The 23,507-nt window shown below is 42.6% G+C and overlaps 1 protein-coding gene across 1 annotated transcript; it reads left to right on the top strand.

Annotated features, from left to right (window-relative positions):
• The first annotated feature begins 15,240 nt into the window (after window positions 1-15,240).
• LOC125534034 (salicylic acid-binding protein 2-like) lies at window positions 15,241-16,249 on the top strand. The gene has a single exon (XM_048697342.1). The coding sequence runs from the start codon at window positions 15,300-15,302 to the stop codon at window positions 16,092-16,094; it is 795 nt and encodes a 264-aa protein (XP_048553299.1). The 5' UTR covers window positions 15,241-15,299; the 3' UTR covers window positions 16,095-16,249.
• Window positions 16,250-23,507: the final 7,258 nt, after the last annotated feature.

Raw genomic sequence — 23,507 nt, 5'->3', positions numbered from 1 at the left:
GAAACACAGGAAGATTTCACAAGCTAGGTTCCACAAAATGAAAGCAGAAATCACAGAAATAAAATTCTGAATTTAACAACTTGCTACTTTCTTTCCATTTGTTTCGTATCCTTGTTGTCTATTTGATCGATGGACGAAATGTTTTGAGTTAAAAAGGTCATTGGAGACAAGCTACATAACTGACCAGCAACTAAAAACCGACGTTTGTTCAATCGAGGCCATGTTGACTTGCTAATTACCTAGCTTTACATACACCTACTAACATTATTACCACTAGCAGAGTGGCCCGCTCAATGCGCGGGTTAGAATCTTTATATTTTTGTCCATTTATCATCGTGTGTGTACCTAAGTTATATTGTTACCTTGCTCCTTTTATTGATATTGTGTGCAACACAAATATTCGACCGATAGAAATGGAATGCTTATTGAAGCATATACATAAGCCACTGAACATGAATATTAGTTTCAATAAATTATACTTTTTAGTCTTGAATACTTACTGACTCGTTAGTCATAATTAACTCACTACAATAATAATGAATTAAATTTCTCACATGGTCTTTTGAGAACACATGCATCTCACACAAATTACATAAATTTGTATTTTCCTGATGTATGAAATATTTTGTTGCATTACAATATTGGGAAGAGTCGTAGATGGCTGCAAAGTTAAAGGTGCCTCTCATGTGTCACTTATATCATGATTACTTTCCTTCTACTCCCTCCGTTCGGAATTAGTTGTCTCGGATATGGATGTATCTAGAACTAAAATATGTGTAGATACATCCATTTCTGCGACAAGTAATTCCGAACGGAGGGAGTAGATGGCTGCAAAGTTAAAGGTGCAAAAGTTTAAGTATTTTTCTTTAGGGTGATACATTTGAGATGAGAATGCACTATTAATCACTAACTCGAGCCGCTAGAAAAAAGCCATGGCAAGGAAGCTCACTAAAACCGTTGAACCTACATATTAACAACACCTTAAAACCTATGAAAGAACAACAAAAATGAGGAATCTTCGGCATACATGTTATGTTATGAGCATAACCAATTCTGTTATGCTTAACAATATTTTTTGGGTTTTTATCAGTTTTGCCATCGGCTGTCTAACGCTACTCAGTTTTGCCACTAAATGTTTTCACTAATCAAAAATGCCACTGTTCCGTTAGACACAAACTCGGAAATGCCATTTTTCACCGTTACCGTCTGGTCAATGCACGTTGACTGGAGGTAGATGACAAAAATACCCCTGTCCCCCCGTCTCTCTGTGTTGACTTGTGGGACCATTTGTAAGGTGTGCATGAAAATAGAATAAAAATTGTCGTCTTGGGGTTTCGAACCCAAGACCACAACCTCCAGTAAAGAGCGAGCAAACCAACTGAGCTAAGGAGATGTTATGTTGCAGAAGGAGATATATCCATTATATGTTATATGGAATAATATTCCAACACAACAATGTCTCGTATATTTTCCTGTTGCTAAATAGTTGAACTTCGGTTTGAAAGTTACTATGGACAACAGATCCGCACGAGCGGCTGGCCGGCTAGAAGAAACTGTCTGGTACTAGTAGACATAAACAAATGAGGCAGACCGCCACGCCCAAATTTTTTGATGGTCACACACTAATTGACAGAAACAACACATATGACAGCACGATCACATATTATTCTATATTTCTATGAAAATTTCAGCATGGTTGCTGCCCATTTTTCTGAAAATGACACAAACACAAAGTGGTTCACAGACATAAATAAGATTCGAAATATCAACTTGTTGTTTTTTCAGCACACACAAATCAGGTTCACAAACATAAATAAGGTTCAATAACATCCACTTGTTGGTCAAAATATAAAGGTCCAAATTCTCAAACATGCATAAGGTTGAAAGGAAACATGTCCAGGTTCACAAGAAAAAGGTCACGATCACACAAACTTCACATATGTAGCTTCTTTTTGCTTCTTGTGTTTTTAGCAGGACTGTCTGGTGGTTCCGCATTTGCAATTCGAATATGCATGGGAGACGAAAGAAATCCACTTGCAGGTCCATCGGTTGTGGTACAAACTTCATTTTGCATGTCCTTCCTTTTCCTGGTGTTCTTCACACTTGTTTTCTTCACACTTGTTTTCTTCACACTTTTCTTTGAGCTGTACAGAAGTTAGTCATGTTGCAAAAAAGAATGAAAATAGATGTTGAAAATACATATAGAAAAGCACATGTTCTTTTGATGTTACCTAGCAGAACTTGCAACCATTGATAGTTCAGGGTCGCCTTCTCCTGCCACAAAAGGGGCTTCCCTAGCTTGGAGGCCAGCCTCATCTTCTCCAAATGTTGGGTCAACTGGATTTGTGCACAATCTGGCAATGTGCCCGAAGCCTCCGCATCGCTTGCACTTCCTTTTCCTGGCGCCCACGCCAGCACCTTCAGCACTAGATCTAATTCTAGTCTTCCTTGGTCGGCCTTTTGGCCTCCTCAACACCGGAGCATGTAGTTTGAAGCCAGGGTCAACAATGTCCCATTGTTGCTTGCCTACCATTGCAGGTATGTTGTCCGCATACGCAGCCTTAAATTTTGCAACGGAGTAGAACTCATGTACATATGGTTCAATTTCTGATACTGGACCTCGTAGTGAAGTAATAAAGTACAGGGCATGGATACATGGCAAACCCTTGACCTGCCATTGCCTGCAGCTACATGTTTCCTTTGCGATGTCAACAGGGTACCTCCATTCCCTATTCTCTTTGTCCACTGCAGTAATTTCTGCCTCAACATCACTGCGTATAATTACCATCATCTTCAGCCCTGAAAAGAACACAAAACATTAATTATTGAATTGAGTTGTTATGAAATTAATCAATTGAAAGAGTACAAGATATTTACCTTTGGATTTGGCATGCAGTGCCTTTATCACACTTGGTATTATGAGATGGCCAAGCCATTTTTCTAATGCTATCCTCATCCGCAGATCAAACTTCTCCATTATCATCTGCCTAATCTTGTCCAACATGTCGACAATAAGAAGAGACTTAACTTTTCTGACTTTGCTATTAAATGACTCTGCGAGGTTGTTGTTGACGTAGTCAACCTTGCATATTTCATTGAACTTGCTTCTATACCATATCTTTGTGTGGTGTTCAGCCATATATTTTTGGACACTCTTCTTAGCAAGGATCTGTTTCATATGCCAGTTGTGCTTTCTAGAGCTGAAAGTTAAGCTTGCAGCCCAAAGATTATCATCATAGACCTTGCCCTTGAATTTTTTTCGAAAATTTGCAGCAAGACGCCTCATACACTCCCTATGCTCCACTCCAGGCCACACTTGTTCTACTGCTGTCTCTAAACCTTTGCAAGCGTCAGTGTGTATGACTAGTCCTTCAGGATGCCCAATAAGCCCACACGGATTTTGAAGAAACCAAGCCCAACTTTCAGATGATTCTGTCTCTAGCACCCCATATGCAACTGGGTAAAGCCAATTACGGCCATCAATGGCACAAGCAGAAGCTAGTTGCCCTTTGAATCTCCCATTTAGTGCAGTTGAGTCTACGGCCAAGTATGGTCGACATCCATTTAAAAAGCCTTGCCAACATGCCTTGAATGAAACAAACACCCTCCTAAAGCATTCCTTCTCCCTCACTTTTCCTTTGATCTTGTACTGCACAGTTTCTTTGTCTATTTCCACTACACTACCAGGAGAACACTTCTCCACCTCAGCCTTGAAACTATAGAGACGATGGAAGCTATCTTCCCATTTTCCACTAATCATATCCATTGCTTTGTCCTTACCACGAGATACACGCATGTATGGCACCGTGAAGTGGTACTTCTCATGGATCTTCTCTTGAAGAGCAGTAGGGCCAATATCTGGGTTCTTTCTCACCCACTCCAGCACAACATCAGCAACCCACCTGCTCTTTGCCGGCTTGAACTTCTCACTTCTCAGCTTAGTTGGGCATGTATGAGAGAAAGGACACACCTTGATCTGTAGGAAACAACAAAATCAGTTAGTATGTTGCTAGTATGTTAAACTTGCCACATTTGTATAGTTACCAGTTCCACAAAATAAAGGGTACAATAAACAAATCAATTAGATGTTAGCAAGTTATACCTAAAATATTGTGCTATTCCTCATATAAGAGCCATGAATTCTCCACTTACACCTCTTATATGCACAACTTGCTCTCAGCCTCTTAGAATCACTCTTTTCGACTGTATAGTCAAATTCACGTTTAATTGCAAAAGTAGAAAGTGCATTCTTGCAGTCCAACAAAGAGGGGAATACCGAGCCTTCTACAAATAATGGGTTCTCCTTGTTATATACTACAACAGGTCTGTCCTCCTCCTCCTCTTCCTCTTCATCAACTAAACCCATGTCTCTATTCTCTTCTTCCTCTTCAGTGTCAGTGGATTCATATGCTGGAGGATTATCTTCCTCTTCCATATCTGTCGAATCATCTTCTTTGGTAGACTTCTTGACCAAGTCTGGATACTGCCGCTCATCATCATTATCCGAGAGAATAGCATCATCAGGTATAGCATCATCAGTTATGTCTCTATTAGCATCGTCAACACTATTAGACTGCTTGACTCCCTGTATGTTGACTGTATCAACATCAACTGCCTGACTCCCTGTATGTTGACTCTCACTGTAACAAGGTTGTGTAGGTGGATTATGGCTAGGTGTGCTAGGAGTTTGGGATTTTTGAAGAACCTCAATTTGCATAGATATTTTCTTTGAATCTTGATGTTTTCCAAACATCAAAGCTGCATCATCATCACATACAACAGCAACCCATTTATTCTGCTCCCTGTCATAGTACTTCAACTCAACGTAATCACGCCACCCCCATGGATAGGTATCACACAGTTTGTGCAGCAATGTTTTGTGTGTGATACTAGGTTCTACGAATAGATGAAAATCGAAGCCGCCAACATATCGCTTGAGACCATCGCTATTCTCACGGCTTGTTTCCATCCTAACTGTCAGCATACAAGCAGTATCTGCATCCATCCTGACCATCAGGAACACAAGTACCAAATTGCACGCGATTATCAGTAAGGCAAAGTCAGCTACTACAAACTCTATGTACAAATTTCGACCTCTACAAGTTATATTCAACCACACACGCACACTAAGAATTAGTATACTCACAATGCAGGAATTTCAGAGCATATGTCATGTTGGGGCGTCCTGTGGCCGATGCAAGCCTCCGATTCGGTCCTGCTGTCCGTCGCCATTGCCGTGGAACAATTGCACTTCAAGACTCGGGAGGAGCTGCGGAGTCAGCCGGGAGAAGCGCCGGAGCTGCCTGCCTCCGGTGGCGGTGCCGAGCGGGAGGAAGAGCCGAAGCTGGGATGGGTGGCGGCACTCGGCGGGAGGCGCCGCAGCTGCGGCGAGTGGGGGCGCGCCGGAGCTGGGCGGGCAGCCTGGCGACCGGCGGTGCCAGGTGAGGATTTTGGCAGGCGGCGGCGATGACTGGGGATATTGGTTCCGGCTGGGGAAAGGGAAACTGCCACGAACAGATCGGGTCAAGGATTAGATAAGATTTTGTTTAGTTAGGTTCAGACATCTGTATATAAGGTCTGTATCTCCTCACAAAACAAATTTTTTCCATGGTTCAGTTGGTTAGCTCGTGCGCCTGTGTAGGCCGTGGTCTTGGGTTCGAACCCCCAGACTCCCAATTTTTCTTCTCTTTTTCTCATGCGGCCCTTACAAATGGGATAGGGGTAATTTCGTCATCTAACTTCAGTCAACGTGTATTGACCAAACGATAACGGTGAAAAATGGTCTTTTTGAGCTTGATTTAACAGAACAGTGGCATTTTTGAGTAGTGAAAATGTTTAGTGGCAAAACTGAGTAGCGCTAGACAGCCGATGGCAAAACTGATAAAAACCCATATTTTTTATCAAGGGATATACAAAAACATAGATGAACAATGGTCCTTGAGTAGAAGATGGTGAATAACGCATGATATATTCAAGTTGCTATTTCCATATATAGTTGGATGCAAATTTGAAGTGTGGAAAAGTCTATACTTCAATTAGTTCTAGATGATCACTCCTAATTCACTAGTCATAGAATAGATGCCTAGCGAGAGAAATAAAATATAAATGAGTAATAAACATGAGTAACATGGGTATGTTTGATGTGGGCCACTCATTACTATCATCTAGACAATGTTTTATGCCAGCCAGCTCATTATAACTATTAACACCAAATCTATATGTATACCCTACAAAATAATGGTCAAAGACAAAAACAATTTTTCACTACTTGGTTGTATGAAACCAAACTTCATCTTAGACTAAGATCATTCCTCTCAGACCTGCCAGACACGTGTTCACATATGCTAAGTGAGAAAATAGCTAGTGATACAAGGAAAAACTAAATCAAAATACAAGTTGTGTCTAAAGCCCTACATGGTAGCTGGCAAAACTGAAAACACCCACTTAAAGTCTAGACCTTTTTCTTATTTCCTAACATTGCCAAACAATAAAATAAGACACAATAGGCGTCCGACAGATGTCACATCTCAGGAAGAAAACAAACTTATTCGGCAAGTGTGCATGCTATCCAAGGAAAAGCATACATGCATATTCATACTCGACAAAATACGTCTAGATACATTTATTTTTCTGACAAGTATTTCCGGACGGAGGGAGTACAATTTTAGGCAAAAAATAATAGCGATATATTTATTTGGCATGTTCAACCTCTACCAATATATTTTTCACTCATGTTTAGTGATATATACATACCACAGTATTTCAAGATATAATTATTTCACGCTTTAAAATCTCTTGTGCACTGCATGGAAATATATATACTTGTAGAACATAACTTACAATATGGACTCCTTTGCTCGAACCGCCAAGTAAATTGATTCCTCAAATGTCAGCTATTATATTATAATCAAACTGAAATAATGGAGCCCATATTTTACACACGGACACGTAAAAGAAAGGGATGGTACCTCATTAGAGGTAACTACTCCATACTTGTTCAGCTCATCACCATACTGTATTTATATGATAAATTATGGTCTGACTAAGTGCTTGATTCCTTGCCATGAGCCTGACCTAAAAATAGTATGAACACTAATATCCTCTACAAATTGTTGTGTGAAAGAAGAAATGTAATAATTGTACGATATTATATTAGAACATGTCATAACTATGCTGACACTGAGTAAAGATGTGCCAGCTTATATATCTTCACAAGTGGCTGTCCATTGCAATGTAGATATGCATGTAAATAATTTTGAATTAATTAAATGGTGGGTTGAAAATATGCAAGTACTATTATAGAATGATAACATGAAATAAACTGGAAGCTGCATCTTTGTAAGACATAGTTGCAACTGCAAAGGTCTACTATGTTGGATGCGGAAGCAAACAAACAAACCCCCGAGGGAGGAAAGACTATCATAAGAACTCCGTTGTTTCTCGTATCATTTACTCACCTTACTCACCTTTGACAAAACACAGAAAACTTCATCGGACAACTAAGCATACAAACGCTAGCAAGCATTCAGTTTTATAGATTACTTTGGGAGAAACTAATGTTTCGTCGTAGTGGCGCGTGCACAAATATAGAACCTTTGCTCCTAGCAAATGCATCAATCATCTCATACAGGCATATATTTGCGGTGTGATGTATATACATGCAAATTTAAAACTAAGTATTGGAGAAACGACAAACCCATAATTAACTTGAACTGAAGGTGTAATACGCAAAGCTGACATGTACGTGTCCAGCCTTCACCTACCAGCACTCATCCTTCATGGTAGTCAAGTGTGCACATAAAGATGTAAAAATCAAAAGATGCGTGCTTCGAGAACCTAGTAGTATTACGTTCATTGTAAATAAGTAAGTTCAGACTTTTGCATGATGCTTATCACTCATCTATGGATGAGCGTATCATGCTTCTCCAAACTATTACGGTCATTGACAACCCTATTTTCTATCATTTTAGCATGGACTTTTTAAAATGCCATCTCATTTGAGCTAGCTATTGCCAATGAAAAATTCAGGCACACAGGGATGCAACCACCATACACGTATGTGTGTGTACTGCGGTTCCCTCTGCAGGCTGGCCATCGATCCACCATGAACTTGCATCACAACCTCATCAGTTTTGAGCATTATGAGTACCATTAGATTTTGGTGGGGTTAGGGCGGCACGATGCACCTCAAATCGACCGGGTTTTGATCAGGCTGCAGAAGCGCTGCAACACAAATATAAACGAATTGCTGTAAAAAAAATCAATCAGCTTTCGTTAATCAGCTATTGATTGAGTCGACTAACAGACGATTATGTCTATGTCAACCTAAACGGACGAACATAATATTGTGGTACCAAAAATTACTTCACTCCTTATTGCTGGCTTGAAAGATCGTTATGCACTTTCCTAGCACCGCAGATGGGGCTTGAAGCATTCTGATGCTGTTGCTCGTCTAAAATAGCTGAAAATTAGTATATACCGGTGCCATGATCAATTGATACACTGCAACTGTGATAATATATCCCTCTTTTCTTCTCAGGTCTCATGTGTGGTGCCCAGCAGTCAACACATACGAAAAAAGAAGATGAATCAAACACACACATATATATGGGGAATACATAACGAATTTAAAAGGAACCAAAGATGCATACATACCAATTTCTAGTTGTGTACGTGGGCATGAAGTCTTTAAGCTAGCGTAGTACCAATTTCTATCACTGGGTTGTGTATATACAAAAGTCTCCATCTTGGCTCACGGCACCAATTAGCATGCAGGACTGGATCCGATCGTTCTGATCTGCTGGGAGCTGCCGATGATAAGTTGAATTTGGGGAACTGTCAGCGTTGGTGCAGCATGTCTCGTACAGGAGAGATGTACGGGCATGCATGCCGAGCAATGGATGATTTAGGGCTGACGCCAATTGCACAAAAAGCTTTTGGGAGCTTTTGGGAGAGAATATGCGTGAGATCTATCGTTTTGGGAGAGAATAAGCATATATGCATGAGTCTAGCGTGGGAGAGATGTTTTTTTTTTGAGAGAATAAGCGTATATATGCATGAGATAGATCTATCGTGGGAGAGATTTTTTTTTTTGACAGTATCATGGTAGAGAAGATAATACAATATATTTGTGGACATGTTTATTTTACGTAATGGCAGTGGTGGGTAATTTTGAGAGGAGATGGTATTGTTTTTTTAGGTTTAAAGTGGATCAAATGGTCATGATTTTCTAATCTACACAATTAAAGGTCAGATGTTACTGATTATTATGGGATTTTCTAGCTTATTTCTCTAATTTCTGGTTACCCCATAAAGTACTTTTTATATATAAATAGATTCGATCAAGTGAATTGCTATTACTTTCCCTAGCTGATTAACTTGGCACACGAATGACGTGCATTTTCGAACAGCTGAATGTCCACAAGCAGACACCTGTCATGCAAACACATCAAGAAAAAACACCAACAACCACAAAGAAACTTACAATGTAAAGCATCTCCTTTTTCAAAGTGGTTGAACCCCATTAATAGGATCTGGATGACTGGAGCCTGACCCTCCCTCTGTTCCGGCGGACACACAGGAATACACCAATGTAAAGCATTAGAGAAGTTCTATTCCTTGTGATTTTTCATAAAAGAAAACTTTGAATAGTATTCGCTCCGTTCCAAAATATTTGTCGGAGTCAAAATTCTGTAGATTCGATCATATCTGTGGAAACATTACCTGCATCTACTGTGCATGTTAAACTGTGATCCAAACTATACCGTGTTGGACTAAACGTAGTACAACCGATGTGCGCCTTTGCGTTGGTACCGACGCGTACGAGTACAACTCGTTTATTTGTCCTCCAAGGACTCTCGTGTATTGCCCTCTTATATACCCCATGTAGTCGCACCTCAGACGGTCCGTCGTCTCATACTTGTAATACTCCTTCATCATAGTGATTGCGCCTTGGTGCGTCCGTGATTTTCTCCCGCAAGGGTTTCCATGTAAAAATCCGTGTCTCTTTGTTTCGTTTATTTCTCGTTATTATCTAACAAGTGATATACAGAGCTGAGGTTACAGATACGAGATTTGAGATCGGAATTAGGTTGCACGTCCATGTCGCCGGCGCACACGACCAGGCGATCCGCCGATACGAAGTCGGATCGATTTCTACTGCACCTGCACGTCACCGAGTCCGGTAGGTGGTCCAATCAGTGCGTGCTGCTTCATCTCGATCGGCGCACGGAGCTACAGCGGCATCACATCTACAAGTACTACTTCTTCGCGCTCCAGGTCATCGCACAAGGAACTAGTACTACTCACGTAAAGACAAGTACAGGAGCACTATTTGGATTTGGTATTACTACCTCACGTGAGGCATATCTGATCGCTAGTACCACTAGTACTGCTCAGATTTATTTCCTTTTCTTCGTCGACTGCTACGTCCACTTGAGACTACCAGGTGCTATCTCTCTGGTTCTTTGTCCTGCAACTTTAATTCTATCAAGAATTTTCTCTACCGGTTTGTACTACTTTGTGCACAGTTTATCGACTCATGGCATTTATGAAGTATGATCTTCCGCTGCTGGACTGTGACACAAGGTTTACCCTATGACAAGTCAAGATGCGGGCGTTGTTGGCACAGGCCGACTATGATGTAGCACTGAATAGTTTTGGGAAGAACCGAATTGAGGACTGGACTGCTGAGGAGAAAAGAATTGATTGTAAGGCTTTGTCACAAATTCAACTCCATTTGCATAATAATATTTTGCAGGAAGTTTTAAGCGAGAAAACTGCCGCCGCTCTATGGTTAAAGCTGGAAGGGATTTGCATGACTAAAGACCTCACCAGCAAGATGCATCTGAAGCAAAAATTATTTCTGCACAGGTTACCCGAGGGAGGTAATGTTTTGAATCATATTTCAGAATTTAAGGAGATTATATCTGATCTAGTTGCAATGGAGGTTAAGTATGAAGAGGAAGACACTGCTCTAATGTTACTTTGTTCACTGCCAAGTTCTTATACCAATTTTCGAGACACCATATTATACAGTCGTGATACTCTCACACTTAATGAAGTTTATGAAGCTTTGAACTCTAAGGAGAAGATGAAATTAATGGTGCCTCATGATGGTTCGAGTTCATCCCAAGCCGAGGGATTATCTGTTCGTGGCAGGACAAAGGAAAAGAACTCCAATAATGAAAACAGAGGCAAAAGTAAGAACGGCTACAGGGGCCGGTCGCAATCCAGAGACAAGAAATATTGCAGGTATTGCAAGAGAGACGGGCATGACATCTCTGAGTGTTTCAAGTTGCAGAACAAGGAAAAGAGAAAAGGTAACAAACAAGGTGAAAATTCTGCTAACGTTGCTCGTGATGATAGTTCCTATGATGCTCTTGCCGTTATCGCTGGATGTGCTGAGACCAATGATGAGTGGGTACTTGACACTGCATGCACTTTTCATATGTGTCCACATAGAGATTGGTTTAATACTTTTGATTCCAATACTTCTGCTGGTTCTGTTTTGGGTTTTGATAATTCACCATGCAAGATTGAAGGCATAGGTTCTATTCGAATCAAGATGTTTGATGGCATAATCAGAACTTTGACAGATGTTCGGTATATTCCGAAGATGAAGAGAAATCTTATCTCTGTTAGTGCCCTTGATGCAAAGGGGTACAAGTATTCAGGTGGAGATAGTGTTTTGAAGGTCACCAAAGACTCCCTTATTGTGATGAAAGGTGACTTAAGTTCGACCAATGGTCTTTATTACCTTCGAGGTTCTACCGTTTCAGGTAACGCTACTCCAGTTATTTCAAAGATTCTGATTGTGATGCTGCTAACCTTTGGCATATGCGTCTTGGACATATGAGTGAACTTGGTTTGGCAGAGTTAAATAAGAGAGGTCTTCTTGATGGATATGAACCTGGTAAATTGAAATTTTGTGAGCATTGTATCTTCGGCAAGCACAAGAGGGTGAAGTTCAACACTTCGACTCATACAACCGAAGGTATTCTTGATTATGTGCATTCTGATTTATGGGGACCATCTCGCAAGAAGTCACTAGGTGGTGCTAGTTACATGCTGACTATTATTGATGATTATTCGAGAAAAGTTTGGCCTTATTTCTTGAAGCATAAATATGAAGCATTCTCAGCATTTAAGGAGTGGAAGATTATGATTGAAAGATAAACTGAAAAGAAGGTAAAGATACTTCGCACTGATAATGGTATGGAGTTCTATTCTAAACAATTTAAGAATTATTGCAAGTCTGAAGGCATTGTCAGACATTACACCGTTCCTTATACTCCTCAACAAAACGGTGTTGCTGAGCGTATGAACAGGACCATTATTTCCAGAGCCCATTGCATGTTGTCCAATGCAGGTTTGCATAGGCGTTTTTGGGCTGAGGCCGCTTCCACTGCTTGTTATCTCATTAACCGTTCACCATCTATTGCTCTTAATAAGAAAACTCCAATTGAGGTATGGTCTGATTCACCTGCTGATTATTCACAGTTGAGAGTTTTTGGTTGCACTGCTTATGCTCATGTTAATAATGGAAAGTTGGAGCCTAGGGCTGTTAAGTGCATCTTTTTTGGTTATAAGTCTGGTGTTAAAGGTTTTAAATTGTGGAATCCTGAAACCTAGAAGATTATTATTAGTAGAAATGTTATCTTTAATGAATCTGTTGTGTTACATGATGTTTCATCTACTAATGTTCCTGTTGAGAGTGAACAACAGCCTCCTATTCAGCAGCCTACTGTTCAGGTGGAGCATGTTATTAACTCAGGTGATACATCTAGTAATGAAATTGTTGATGCACATGATGAACCCGTCGTTAATGATGATCATGTCACTCCGACTCCAAATCAGCCTATTGTTCCGCCCAGTTGGAATCTTGCACGTGACAGAGTTAGACGGGGTATTAATAAACCAGATAGGTTAATTGAAGAGTGCAATATTGTTTCTTTTGCTTTATCTGTTGCAGAAGAAATTGAAGGTAATTCTAGCCTTCTTCATATTCCGAGGCTATTATTTCTGGTGATAGTAATAAGTGGATGACCGCTATGCATGATGAGATGGAATCACTTGAAAAGAATGGCACTTGGGATTTAGTAAAATTGCCTAGAGAGAAGAAACCTATTCGTTGCAAGTGGGTTTTCAAGAGGAAAGAAGGTGTTTCTCTTAATGATGAGACAAGATATAAAGCAAGGTTAGTTGCTAAAGGTTACAGTCAGATTCCAGGTATTGACTATAACGAAGTCTTTTCTCCTGTTGTGAAGCATAGCTCTATTCACACTTTACTCAGTATTGTTGCCATGCATAATCTTGAGCTTGAACAATTGGATGTTAAAACTGCATTTTTACATGGAGAATTAGAAGAGGATATTTATATGGAACAACCTAAAGGTTTTGTTATTCCTGGAAAAGAAAAGCTTGTCTGTAAGTTAAAGAAATCTCTTTATGGATTGAAGCAATCCCCTAGACAGTGGTACAAGAGATTTGACACCTTTATGCTCTCTCAAGGTTTCAAAAGGTCTAACTATGATAGTTGTCTTTATTTGAAAACTGTCAAAGGTTCAACTATTTATTTGCTCCTTTATGTTGATGATATGCTAATTGCTGCAAAGAGTATGTCAGAGATTAATGAACTAAAGAAGCAATTGAGTAATGAATTTGAGATGAAGGATTTGAGTGCAGCAAAGAAAATACTTGGCATGGAAATATCCAGAGATAGACCGTCTGGAAAAGTGTATCTAAGTCAGAAGGGATATATTGATAAAGTTCTTCGTCGTTTTAATATGCATAATGCCAAGCCAGTAAGTACTCCGTTAGCTGCACACTTTAAATTATCATCAGCTTTATGTCCTAAGTCAGATGCAGATATTGAGTACATGTCTAGAGTTCCCTATTCGAGTGCAGTTGGTTCACTTATGTATGCCATGGTTTGTTCTCGTCCGGATTTATCATATGCATTGAGTGTTGTCAGTACATACATGGCTAATCCTGGAAAAGAGCATTGGAGAGCAGTTCAGTGGATTTTCAGATACCTGCGAGGTACTTCTAATGCTTATTTACAGTTTGGGAAAACTGGAGATGGACTTGTTGGTTTTGTTGATTCTGATTTTGCTGGTGATTTGGATAAGAGAAGATCACTTACAAGTTATGTTTTCACCATTGGTGGTTGTGCTGTGAGTTGGATAGCAACTTTGCAGTCTATTGTGGCTTGTTCCACTACTGATGCCGAGTATATGGCTATTTCTGAGGCATGCAAAGAAGCTATCTGGTTGAGAGGTTTGTACACTGAGCTTTGTGGAGACTCATCTTGCCCTACCGTATTTAGTGACAGTCAAAGTGCTATATATCTTACAAAGAATCCAATGTATCATGAGAGAACAAAGCACATTGATGTCAGATATCACTATATTCGAGATGTTGTTGCTGAAGGTGATTTGAAGGTATGCAAGATAAGTACTCATGATAATCCTGCTGATATGATGACAAAGCCAGTTTCGACCAATAAGTTTGAGCTTTGCTCAGGCTTAGTTGGTATTTCTCACTAGTCCTATGGACTTTGACGCACAAGGTGTTTATGCTGATTTGGATGGAGTTATTCATTTTCTTTGACTACTGGAGGAAATTTGGATCAAGGTGGAGATTGTTAAATTGTGATCCAAATTATACCGTGTTGGACTAGACGTAGTACAACTGGTATGGGCCTTTGCGTTGACGTCGACGCGTACGAGTACAACTCGTTTACTTGTCCTCCAAGGAATCTCATGTATTGCCCTCTTATATATCCTATGTAGTCGCACCTCAGACGGTCTGCCGTCTCGTGCTTGTAATACTCCTCCATGATAATAATTGCGCCTTCGTGCGTCCGTGGTTTTCTCCCGCAAGGATTTTTACATAAAAATCCGTGTCTCTTTGTCTCGTTTATTTCTCTTTATTATCTAACAGTGCACTTCCCTGCTCTCAACGCTAACTTAAGCGTACAGCCGCTGGCTCCTTGCAGAAATCAAAGCTGCGAGTCGTCGTCCCTTTGCGAGCTCTAAACCGTCGCATTCATGGCGATGATGGCAACTGGCACGAACTTCGGCTGAACCTCATCTTCTCCGCAGCCAGGCTGCCATGACAATGCAGAAAGGAAGCAGCGTGTTGACCCACGCCAGCATACGTTGCATCAGCCATGACAATACCCCATCTGCCCACTTTTCCTGAAGAAGATGCCCGCATGGCCGCATGCATAAATAAAGCCAGAGGCGTACCATCAAGCAGCCAAGAAACGAAGCTGCTAGCTGCTCGGCGCACACATGTCGTCATCCTCCTCCTCTGCGCCAGCGGCCGCCGTGGCGACGTCGACCCGCCTCATCCTGGTGCACGGCACGGGCCACGGCGGGTGGTGCTGGTACAAGGTCGCCACCCTCCTCCGCGCCGCGGGGCACCGCGTCGACGCGCCGGACCTCGCGGCCTGCGGCGCCGACGCGCGCCGGCTGAGCGACGCGCCAACCTTCGAGGACTACACGCGCCCCCTGCTCGACGCGCTCCGGGCCCTCCCGGACGGCGAGCGAGCGGTGCTCGTGGGCCACAGCTTCGGCGGCATGAGCGTCGCGCTCGCCGCCGAGGAGTTCCCCGACAAGGTCGCCGCCGCCGTGTTCCTCACCGCCTTCATGCCGGACTGCGCCGGCCCGCGCACCCGCGTCATCGAGCAGGTCCCCGTGTCCGACTGGATGGACAGCGTGGTCGACGAGGAGCACGTCCCGCCGTCGGTGTTCCTCGGGCCCGACTTCGTGCGCCGGAAGCTCTACCAGCTGACCTCCGAAGAGGACTACACGCTGTGCCAGAGCCTCGCGCGGGTGAGCTCCTACTACGTGGCCGACCAGCAGCAACGGCCGCCGTTCAGCGCTGCCCGATACGGCGCGGTGACCAAGGTCTATGTGATTGCCAAGCAGGACCAGGCCATGGTCGAGGAGTACCAGAGGCAGATGATCGCAGGCATCCCCGTGGCTGAGGTGAGGGAGATGGCTGACGCCGACCACATGGCCATGCTCTCCGCGCCGGAGGAACTTGCGGGCCACCTCGCCGACATCGCCAACAACTACACTTGATCGATTTGCGGAGCCTACTTGTACTGTTCTTAAGATAAAACGCATGTCTTCCGTAGTTGGATTGTACTTACAATTAGAGGAAGAAATCTACTGAAATGTGAGTCCAGATGTACCGCAGACGAGGGCTCTTTTTCAAATGAATTTTATATAAATTACATGTGGTATGCAAATCTGTAGATATTTTCCAATAGAATCTAGTATTTGATTCAAAGGAACAAATGTTTCAAACTCTGCATTGATCGTCATCCTATGATACCCATGATATGAATTTGATCTCTTTACAAAATTCCTTATTTTTCTTAGAGCAACTCCAAGGGGCTGACTCAAAGGGACGGCAATTTTGTTCGCTTTTCGTTCGTTTGGATCGGTCAAACGAACATAGACGTCCGCTTTTGTGTTTGGATTGACGTATGCGTCCAAAGCTCGCTCGTCCCATTTTGACGGCGTCGACAAAAAGAAAATAGTGCATGCATATTTAAAATAAAAAACAACTTAATTAAACATTAAAGCCAGCCAAGAAGGCCGGCGAGAGTCCACGCGTCCACATTAGCATTAAATAAAACTAAAAACAAACTAAACTACGAGGCGGTGCGCTGCCCTAGGCGTTGTCATCGTCGTCCTCGGGGTCGGTGAGGTCGATGAGCGTCGACGCAGGGCCGGTCCAGGGGAACGCCGTGTTCCAGGCGGCGGCAATGTCAGTCGCGGGCAGCTGTGCGGCCGCTTGTGCAGCCACGGCCTGGCGCGCCTCCTCCTCGAGGTCGCGCTCAAGCATCTCCTTGTACTCGCCGCGACGACGCTCCTCGGCCAGCCGTCGCTGGCGCCACATCTCGAGGTACACCGCCTCCTACGCCGGCGTCGCCTCCATCCAAATCGGTGGCGCGGAGACCCACTCGCGCACTACTCCCATCAAGGAGTAGCGCTTGATGGGGGACGGCTCCGGCTGCGGCTGCGGCTCGGCCTTGACGCGGCGACGGAGAGGGGACGACGGGGCCATCGGCGGCAGCGCGCAGTCGCCTGCCGCGGAGAGGGCAATGACCTACGCAATGGCCGCCTCGTACCGAGCCTCCTCTTCCTCCACCGCCTCCATCCTGCGCCGCTCGTCCTCCTCGCTCTCCCGATAGACCGCCGCAAGGGCCGCCTAGTAGGCGTCCTCCGCTGCCTGGTCCTCCTCGCGGACGACGAGCGACGGCGACGGCACGCTGCGGTCGACCTGGCGCACGCCGCGTCGCCTCGCCTCCTCGTACTCGAAGGCGAACCACCTTGCCCAGTTGGGCGAGTCGGTTGCGTAGGCGGGGTCGCGGCGCTGCTCCGGCGTCTGCAGCGCCCGCCGGCGCCGCACCTCCTTCGCATGCGCCCTAGCCGACCGTGGCGCCGCCGGCACTGGGATCCTTTCCGGATCTAGATGCCAGTCGTGCGGCAGGGTGGCATCGGGGTAGGAAGAGACACGCGGTGCTGCCAGTGCCACTACGCCTGGTGCACTGGCACGTTCACACGTTGTCTCTGCCGGTGAGCCAACGCCGGCGGAGGCGGAAGGAACTCCGAGGGAAAAGGGATGGCGGGAGCCTTGCCCTTGGCCTTGCTGCTGCTGGCGTCGGAGAAGAGCCCCATCTCACTGTGGTGGTGGTGGCTAGGGTTTGCCGGCGACGGGGGGCAGAGTTTGCTAGATGTGGACGTCGATTTGGATGAGGACGACCCCGCCGCACGGTCGGCTTAAAAAAGGACGACCGCCGTCGCTGACGCGTGGGCCCGAGGTCATAAATTAAGCTGACCAGGTTGACCGCGGGCGGTTGGACGGCCGTCAGATGGGGCCGCGGCAGACACCGAGAATGCGCGCGTGGCGTCCGTTCCGCGTCCGCGACGACGCATTTGGGGCGCAAATTTTGGCCGCAAATGCGTCGGCGCGGACGCAAAGCGGATGAAATTTGAGTTTGGGACGGCGCGTTGGGCCACCATTTTTGCCCGCGCCGACCCAAACGAACGCAGACGGACGAAATGGATTGCCCCATTGGAGTTGCTCTTATGGTACAAACAAACAACTTGTTGATATTTGTGTACTTCATTCCTGTAGGATTCCAACTTCTGTATGTTTTTCAAATCTTGCTAACCAAACAACTGCTGCAGCGTATTTAGAGTTGGGCCACTTATTATGTTCGTCCATACTTGTGCCTATGGTTTAAATATATAATGGGCAATCACTAGTTCAAGGTAACCCATTGCAAAGACCATTCACTATATTCTCATGTGTTGACAAGTGGCGCACAACATGTGAGTTCTATCTTTTTCTAGATTTATTCTTTCAAAATATTTTATCCCCAATTGTGCGTCCAAATACCGAACCGTTTTCGTCTTTGAATTTCTCGCATTGAGATCTTCTAAACTGGATCCCGAGTTAATGAGTTTCGACGAAAAAAACAAAAAAAAGGAAATAAAAAAGGAAACAAAAAGCGAAAACAAAATCCAAAAAAGGAAAACCGAAAAGCCGGCAATAAAAAAAGAGTATGAAAAAAACTGAAGCCCGGAAGAACGGTTGTAATTTTTACTTTTTTGAAAGCACATATTGTGTTTTTCACTTTATTCAAGGAAACACACACTGTGCCTTTCACGAAAGTAAGGGTATGCTTCTCACGGAAGCACAACTATGTGTTTCCTTCTTTACGATGAAGACAGTTTTGCTTTTCCCATTTGGAGAAGCACACGCTTCTCGTGGAGGAGCACAACAGAGGGCGCGTAAGCACCTCTTGCGGAAAAGACTGCTTCCTAGCAAAAAATAAAAATCAAACCCCCACCCTTCAAAACCTAGGGAAAATCAGGTAAGAACAAAGAAAAGTATCTAAAACCAAAAAATGCGTATGGAAAAATAAAAAGTAAAAGTCCAAAGAGAGTGTCCAACACGTGACATGTGGCGATGGCTACCACTTCTTGGATTATGCTCAAGCTCCGCCAGTGCCAGCGGGAGCATCTCAAGGGTTAACTTTTAGTTAGTTGCATCCTATTCGGCCCATAACAAAGTAGAATGTTGTTGAGAGTTGAGACAACTTCCTCCTCTCGCTTAAGGCATCTGCAATGCGGCTATAAATTATCCACAAACAAAAGGATTGCCCTTACGGAAGTGGCGTTTTAGCTCTCGGGTGCATCTGCACTCACGGTCATGGGTGAACAGTAAAATCCTTCAAAATAGTAAAAAATTGCGAGATGCTCATGTGCGTGAACTCCCTTCCGAATTTCATGGAGTTTGGAAATTTCAGTAGCTCTTAGAAAAAAGATAAATTTTGGCATGTGAGAAACTTTTGAAAAGAGCACTCTTCGGAGGTCATTTTCTCTTTTTTGCGACTAGCTCCTCGGATGTCATTTAGCCATGAAACTTTGAACGCACTGGCGCACTAAATCATCTTGCATAATTTTTTTCTACTATAAATTTTTATTTTACTCTTCGCCTGGTGCAGATGAGCCCGAGCGCCGAATTGAATATCGGGCCCTTACGAACAACTACACATAATGTAGAACTTGAGCACAAGCTCAAAAACTTAAGGCCAGTCCACAAGCTTTCAGGATGCCCACAAGTAATATAATTTTATTACTTTTATGGCTATGTTAGACTAAGGAATACAAAATTGAGATTTTTTATTATTTTGGCTTGTGGGATGCCCACAGTATAATTTTACTACTTTTACCACTATGTTAGACTTAGGAATAAACATTTGAGATCTTTACAATGATGCACTTGCTTCCCGCCACTCAGGATCCAAAAAACCCCTTTGATCATTTTCTTTGTCCAGAATGCCCATGCGTAGCTCATAGAAGGGTTACTTTAGATATACCGCTTACATGTGGGACTCACCTGTAAAAATGAATAAAGAATCTCCCCCACTCTTATCCAATGCAAACATAAAAGAAAAAAATACATCTTATATATTTGAAAATGCAATTTTAATTTATTTTCATGTATTTTTAAAATGCTAGTTTGATTTTAAATGGTGTTCATGCATTCCTTTAAAAAACAAAACAAATTCAGAAAGTATTTTTGTAAATATAAATAATGTTCATGTATTCTAAAAATTGTTCTCATGGTTTTAAAAATGTCTTTTATAAATTTCATGTCATTTGAAAAGATCCAACTACTTTAAAGAATCGTATAAGTTTTAATTGTGTCTACATCTTTTAAAAATAATGTTCAAGTAGTTTCAAAAAAGTGGTCACGCGTTTAAAAATATATTCATGTATTTCTAAGAATTATATGTATTTACTTTTTAAAAGTAGAATGAAACAGAACCAAATAAATTAGGAAAATGAAAAAACTAAACAAAGAAAACAGAAAACAAAAAACAAGGAAATGGAAACTAAAAATTTAAAAGTAGAATATAGAATAGAATAGAAATCCAGAAAAAAATAATAAAGCAGAGTAGAATATATGTGTATTACTTGATAAAGATTTATATAATTTGTATAACATTTGTACGAGAAATAGAAAAAAATAAAACAAAAGTACAATTAAGGTGATAGAAATTAAAAGATCAAAAGGGGAAAATAAAGTAAACATACAAAGTTTGAAAGAAAACCAAGAGGGAAATCCCCGCGTAGCTCGCGATCAAAACCGTTCCATAAGTTGTTTGAGCTGCGCATGCCCACTAATATGCCTAATGTGGACAATCGATGGGCTATCATGTGCAATAGGTGGCGTATAACAATCGCCCAAACACTAATCCAACCGAGTAACGAGAAAAAAGGGGGAAATCATTGTAATTCCAACTGTGACAGTGCATTTGTTTTTTTAGCGGGATAGAGCATTTGTTGGGGTCAGAATGAGCCTTGGTTCAGCTCATAAGAAAACATCACTATTGTAGTGCATATATACTATAAAATAAATTCAATCATATATGACATGATTTGTAAATTATCTCATGTAACTGTGTTGTAGATATCTTTGTCCCCTACTAAAAATGCACGCGGGAAACTACTGCACACGATCATGCGATCATGCAATGTGGAAGCGCTAAAGCATGGGCCAAGATCCACTAGCGTCTAGTTTTTTCACCTTATGTCCGATTTCCCCGGGTTTATGTGATCTTCCTTTTCTCTGTTTATTTTTTATGTATTTTAATTTTCTATTTCATGTTTTCATATTAACTTTTGAAAAGTCTATAACACTTGTAGTAAATGTGTTAACACTTTTAAAATTACATAAGTTTTTTATAAAAGTCATAAGCACATTTTGAAATTACACGAACAATTTAAACAACTAGATGAACATTAATTATAATTTTAGGCATGTTTCCTAAATGTGCGAAAACATTTTTTAAAATACTTGATTTTCTAAAAATAAGAATACTTTATAATTTTATATCATCAATTTTGAATACCATGTGAAAAATTTAAATAAATTACACAAGCATTTAAAAACATTAAACTTTTTAAATTGCAATAACACTTTTTGAAATACATAAACACGTTTTAAAATTACAATAACATTTTACTGAGTACATGAACTCCTTTTAAAGTTGCACTAACATTAAAGATTACATGGACACCTTTTGAACATATGTAAACACGTTTTTATATTAAATAAATAATTATAAAACAAATTCATTTTCTAATTCAAGGACATATTTTATAATACACATACATGAACATATTTAAAAAAAAATATAAACACTTTCTTTACTTACATAGATACTTCTTTTTTATAGGGCAAATATTTCTGTAATACACGATTGTTATAATTATTTGTATATATCAAAATCTGGAATAAACTGTACTTATTTTTCCAAAGGCCGTATTGATTGCAGGCCGATGCGATTAATGGGTGCTACATGCAGGGTATAGCAGCCTCCAATATAGCAAACGCACACTAGTACGTCTGGGAATCCTACTCGGCCGTGTCTTCCCCTCTAGCTAGGGTTTTTCCTCCTCCTGGCGGCGCTCGCTTGACGTGGAGATCACGATCCCCTCCGCTTCCCTACCACAGATCGCCGACGCCCTCGGGTGGCTGGCATCGTGGTTGACTGGAGGCCGTCCTAGGGAACATCCCGCCCGGGGAATCTGTTATTTCTCGGGCAAGAGATATGATGGAGGGCTCAATGTCGGCGTCTGAATCGGCGATGAGCGACATGGAAGCAATGATGAAGGAGTTGGGATTGAAAGAGGATGATCTGGTGGACATAGTTGTGGAGGATGGTGACATACCGGAGGAAGCTGCTCGCTGGATGGCAATTGCTCGTGTGCACATCGACAGGCAATATAGTCAGTATTGGTTCTTCCGCAACATGAGGGTTGCATGGGATCTAGTGCAAGAAGTTAATTCCGTCCATTGGAGGATAACCTATACACCCTGCAATTCTCTTGCATCGGTGATTGGGGGCGAGTAATGGAAGATGGGCCATGGACCTTCAAGGGCAAGGAGGTCATTATTGAGCCATATGACGGAATCACCAGACCATCGTCAATTAGTTTGAACAAAATTGAGATGTGGATTCAAATTCATGACCTCCCGGAACTGTTTTTTGTCCTGATCAAATCCCTTGCTGCAACTGTCGGAGACTTCATCTATGCTGAACCCAAGTCTCAGGACTTTGAGGGTAACTTTTTCAGGGTGCGTGTAAAGATGGATGTCACAAAGCCTCTCAGGAACGCTGTTTCGTTGGTGATTAAGAAGAAAAGGGAGATCTTCAGGGTGAAGTATGAGAGATTGCCCGACTGGTGCGCCGTCTGTGGTATGTTAGGTCACCTGTACAAAGAATGTGGCAATGGAATTCATCCTCCATCGACACTAGTTTTCAAAAATCTTCGTGCTGATTGGTTTAAGGGTCCAGGTCATGGCCCTGGAGCCGGGAGTTCGCCAGGTGGTGGCAGAGGCAGAGGCAGAGCTGGCCGTGGAGCAGGTCATGGGGCAAACCAGCGGGGTGCAAGTCAGCATGATAGCACGGAGTGGATGGAACGGGATGACCCCAGTCTTAAAGATGACATAGGCATGATAGGGGCTGAAGGCAACAGGAAGCGTGGAGCGGCACAAGTCAACCTGGGGGCGCATGTGGTGCCAGACTATGCAACAAAAAACAGCTCGGGTCAAGCGCCTCTGGCCTTACCCCAGCGGCGGTACCTCAGAGTCCAACCTCCAAGCAAGAACCAAAGAGGACGAAAGACACTGTGATGATGTTTGAGCAAGGAATCCTGAAGGCTAAAACTAGCAACAACCCTTCTGATGCGCGTTTTGCGGGCTCTCTAGAGGAGTCGCGCCGAGCGCAATGAGTCTTCTATGCTGGAACTGCCGCGGGGCTGGCAAACCCGCGACAGTTTGCGAGCTTCGTGATCTCACGAGGCAACTTGCCCCCTCTATCGCATGTATTGTTGAAACTCAAATAGAGGGCTCTCGAGTAGAGAATCTAGCAGGCATTTTATGTTTCAATAGAAGTTTTGCTG

The sequence above is a fragment of the Triticum urartu genome, chromosome 2, assembly GCF_003073215.2.
Source record: "Triticum urartu cultivar G1812 chromosome 2, Tu2.1, whole genome shotgun sequence".
In the NCBI taxonomy this organism is placed as follows: domain Eukaryota; kingdom Viridiplantae; phylum Streptophyta; class Magnoliopsida; order Poales; family Poaceae; genus Triticum; species Triticum urartu.
Note: the sequence above shows the minus strand (reverse complement) of the source record. Positions and strands in the feature narration are given on the sequence as shown.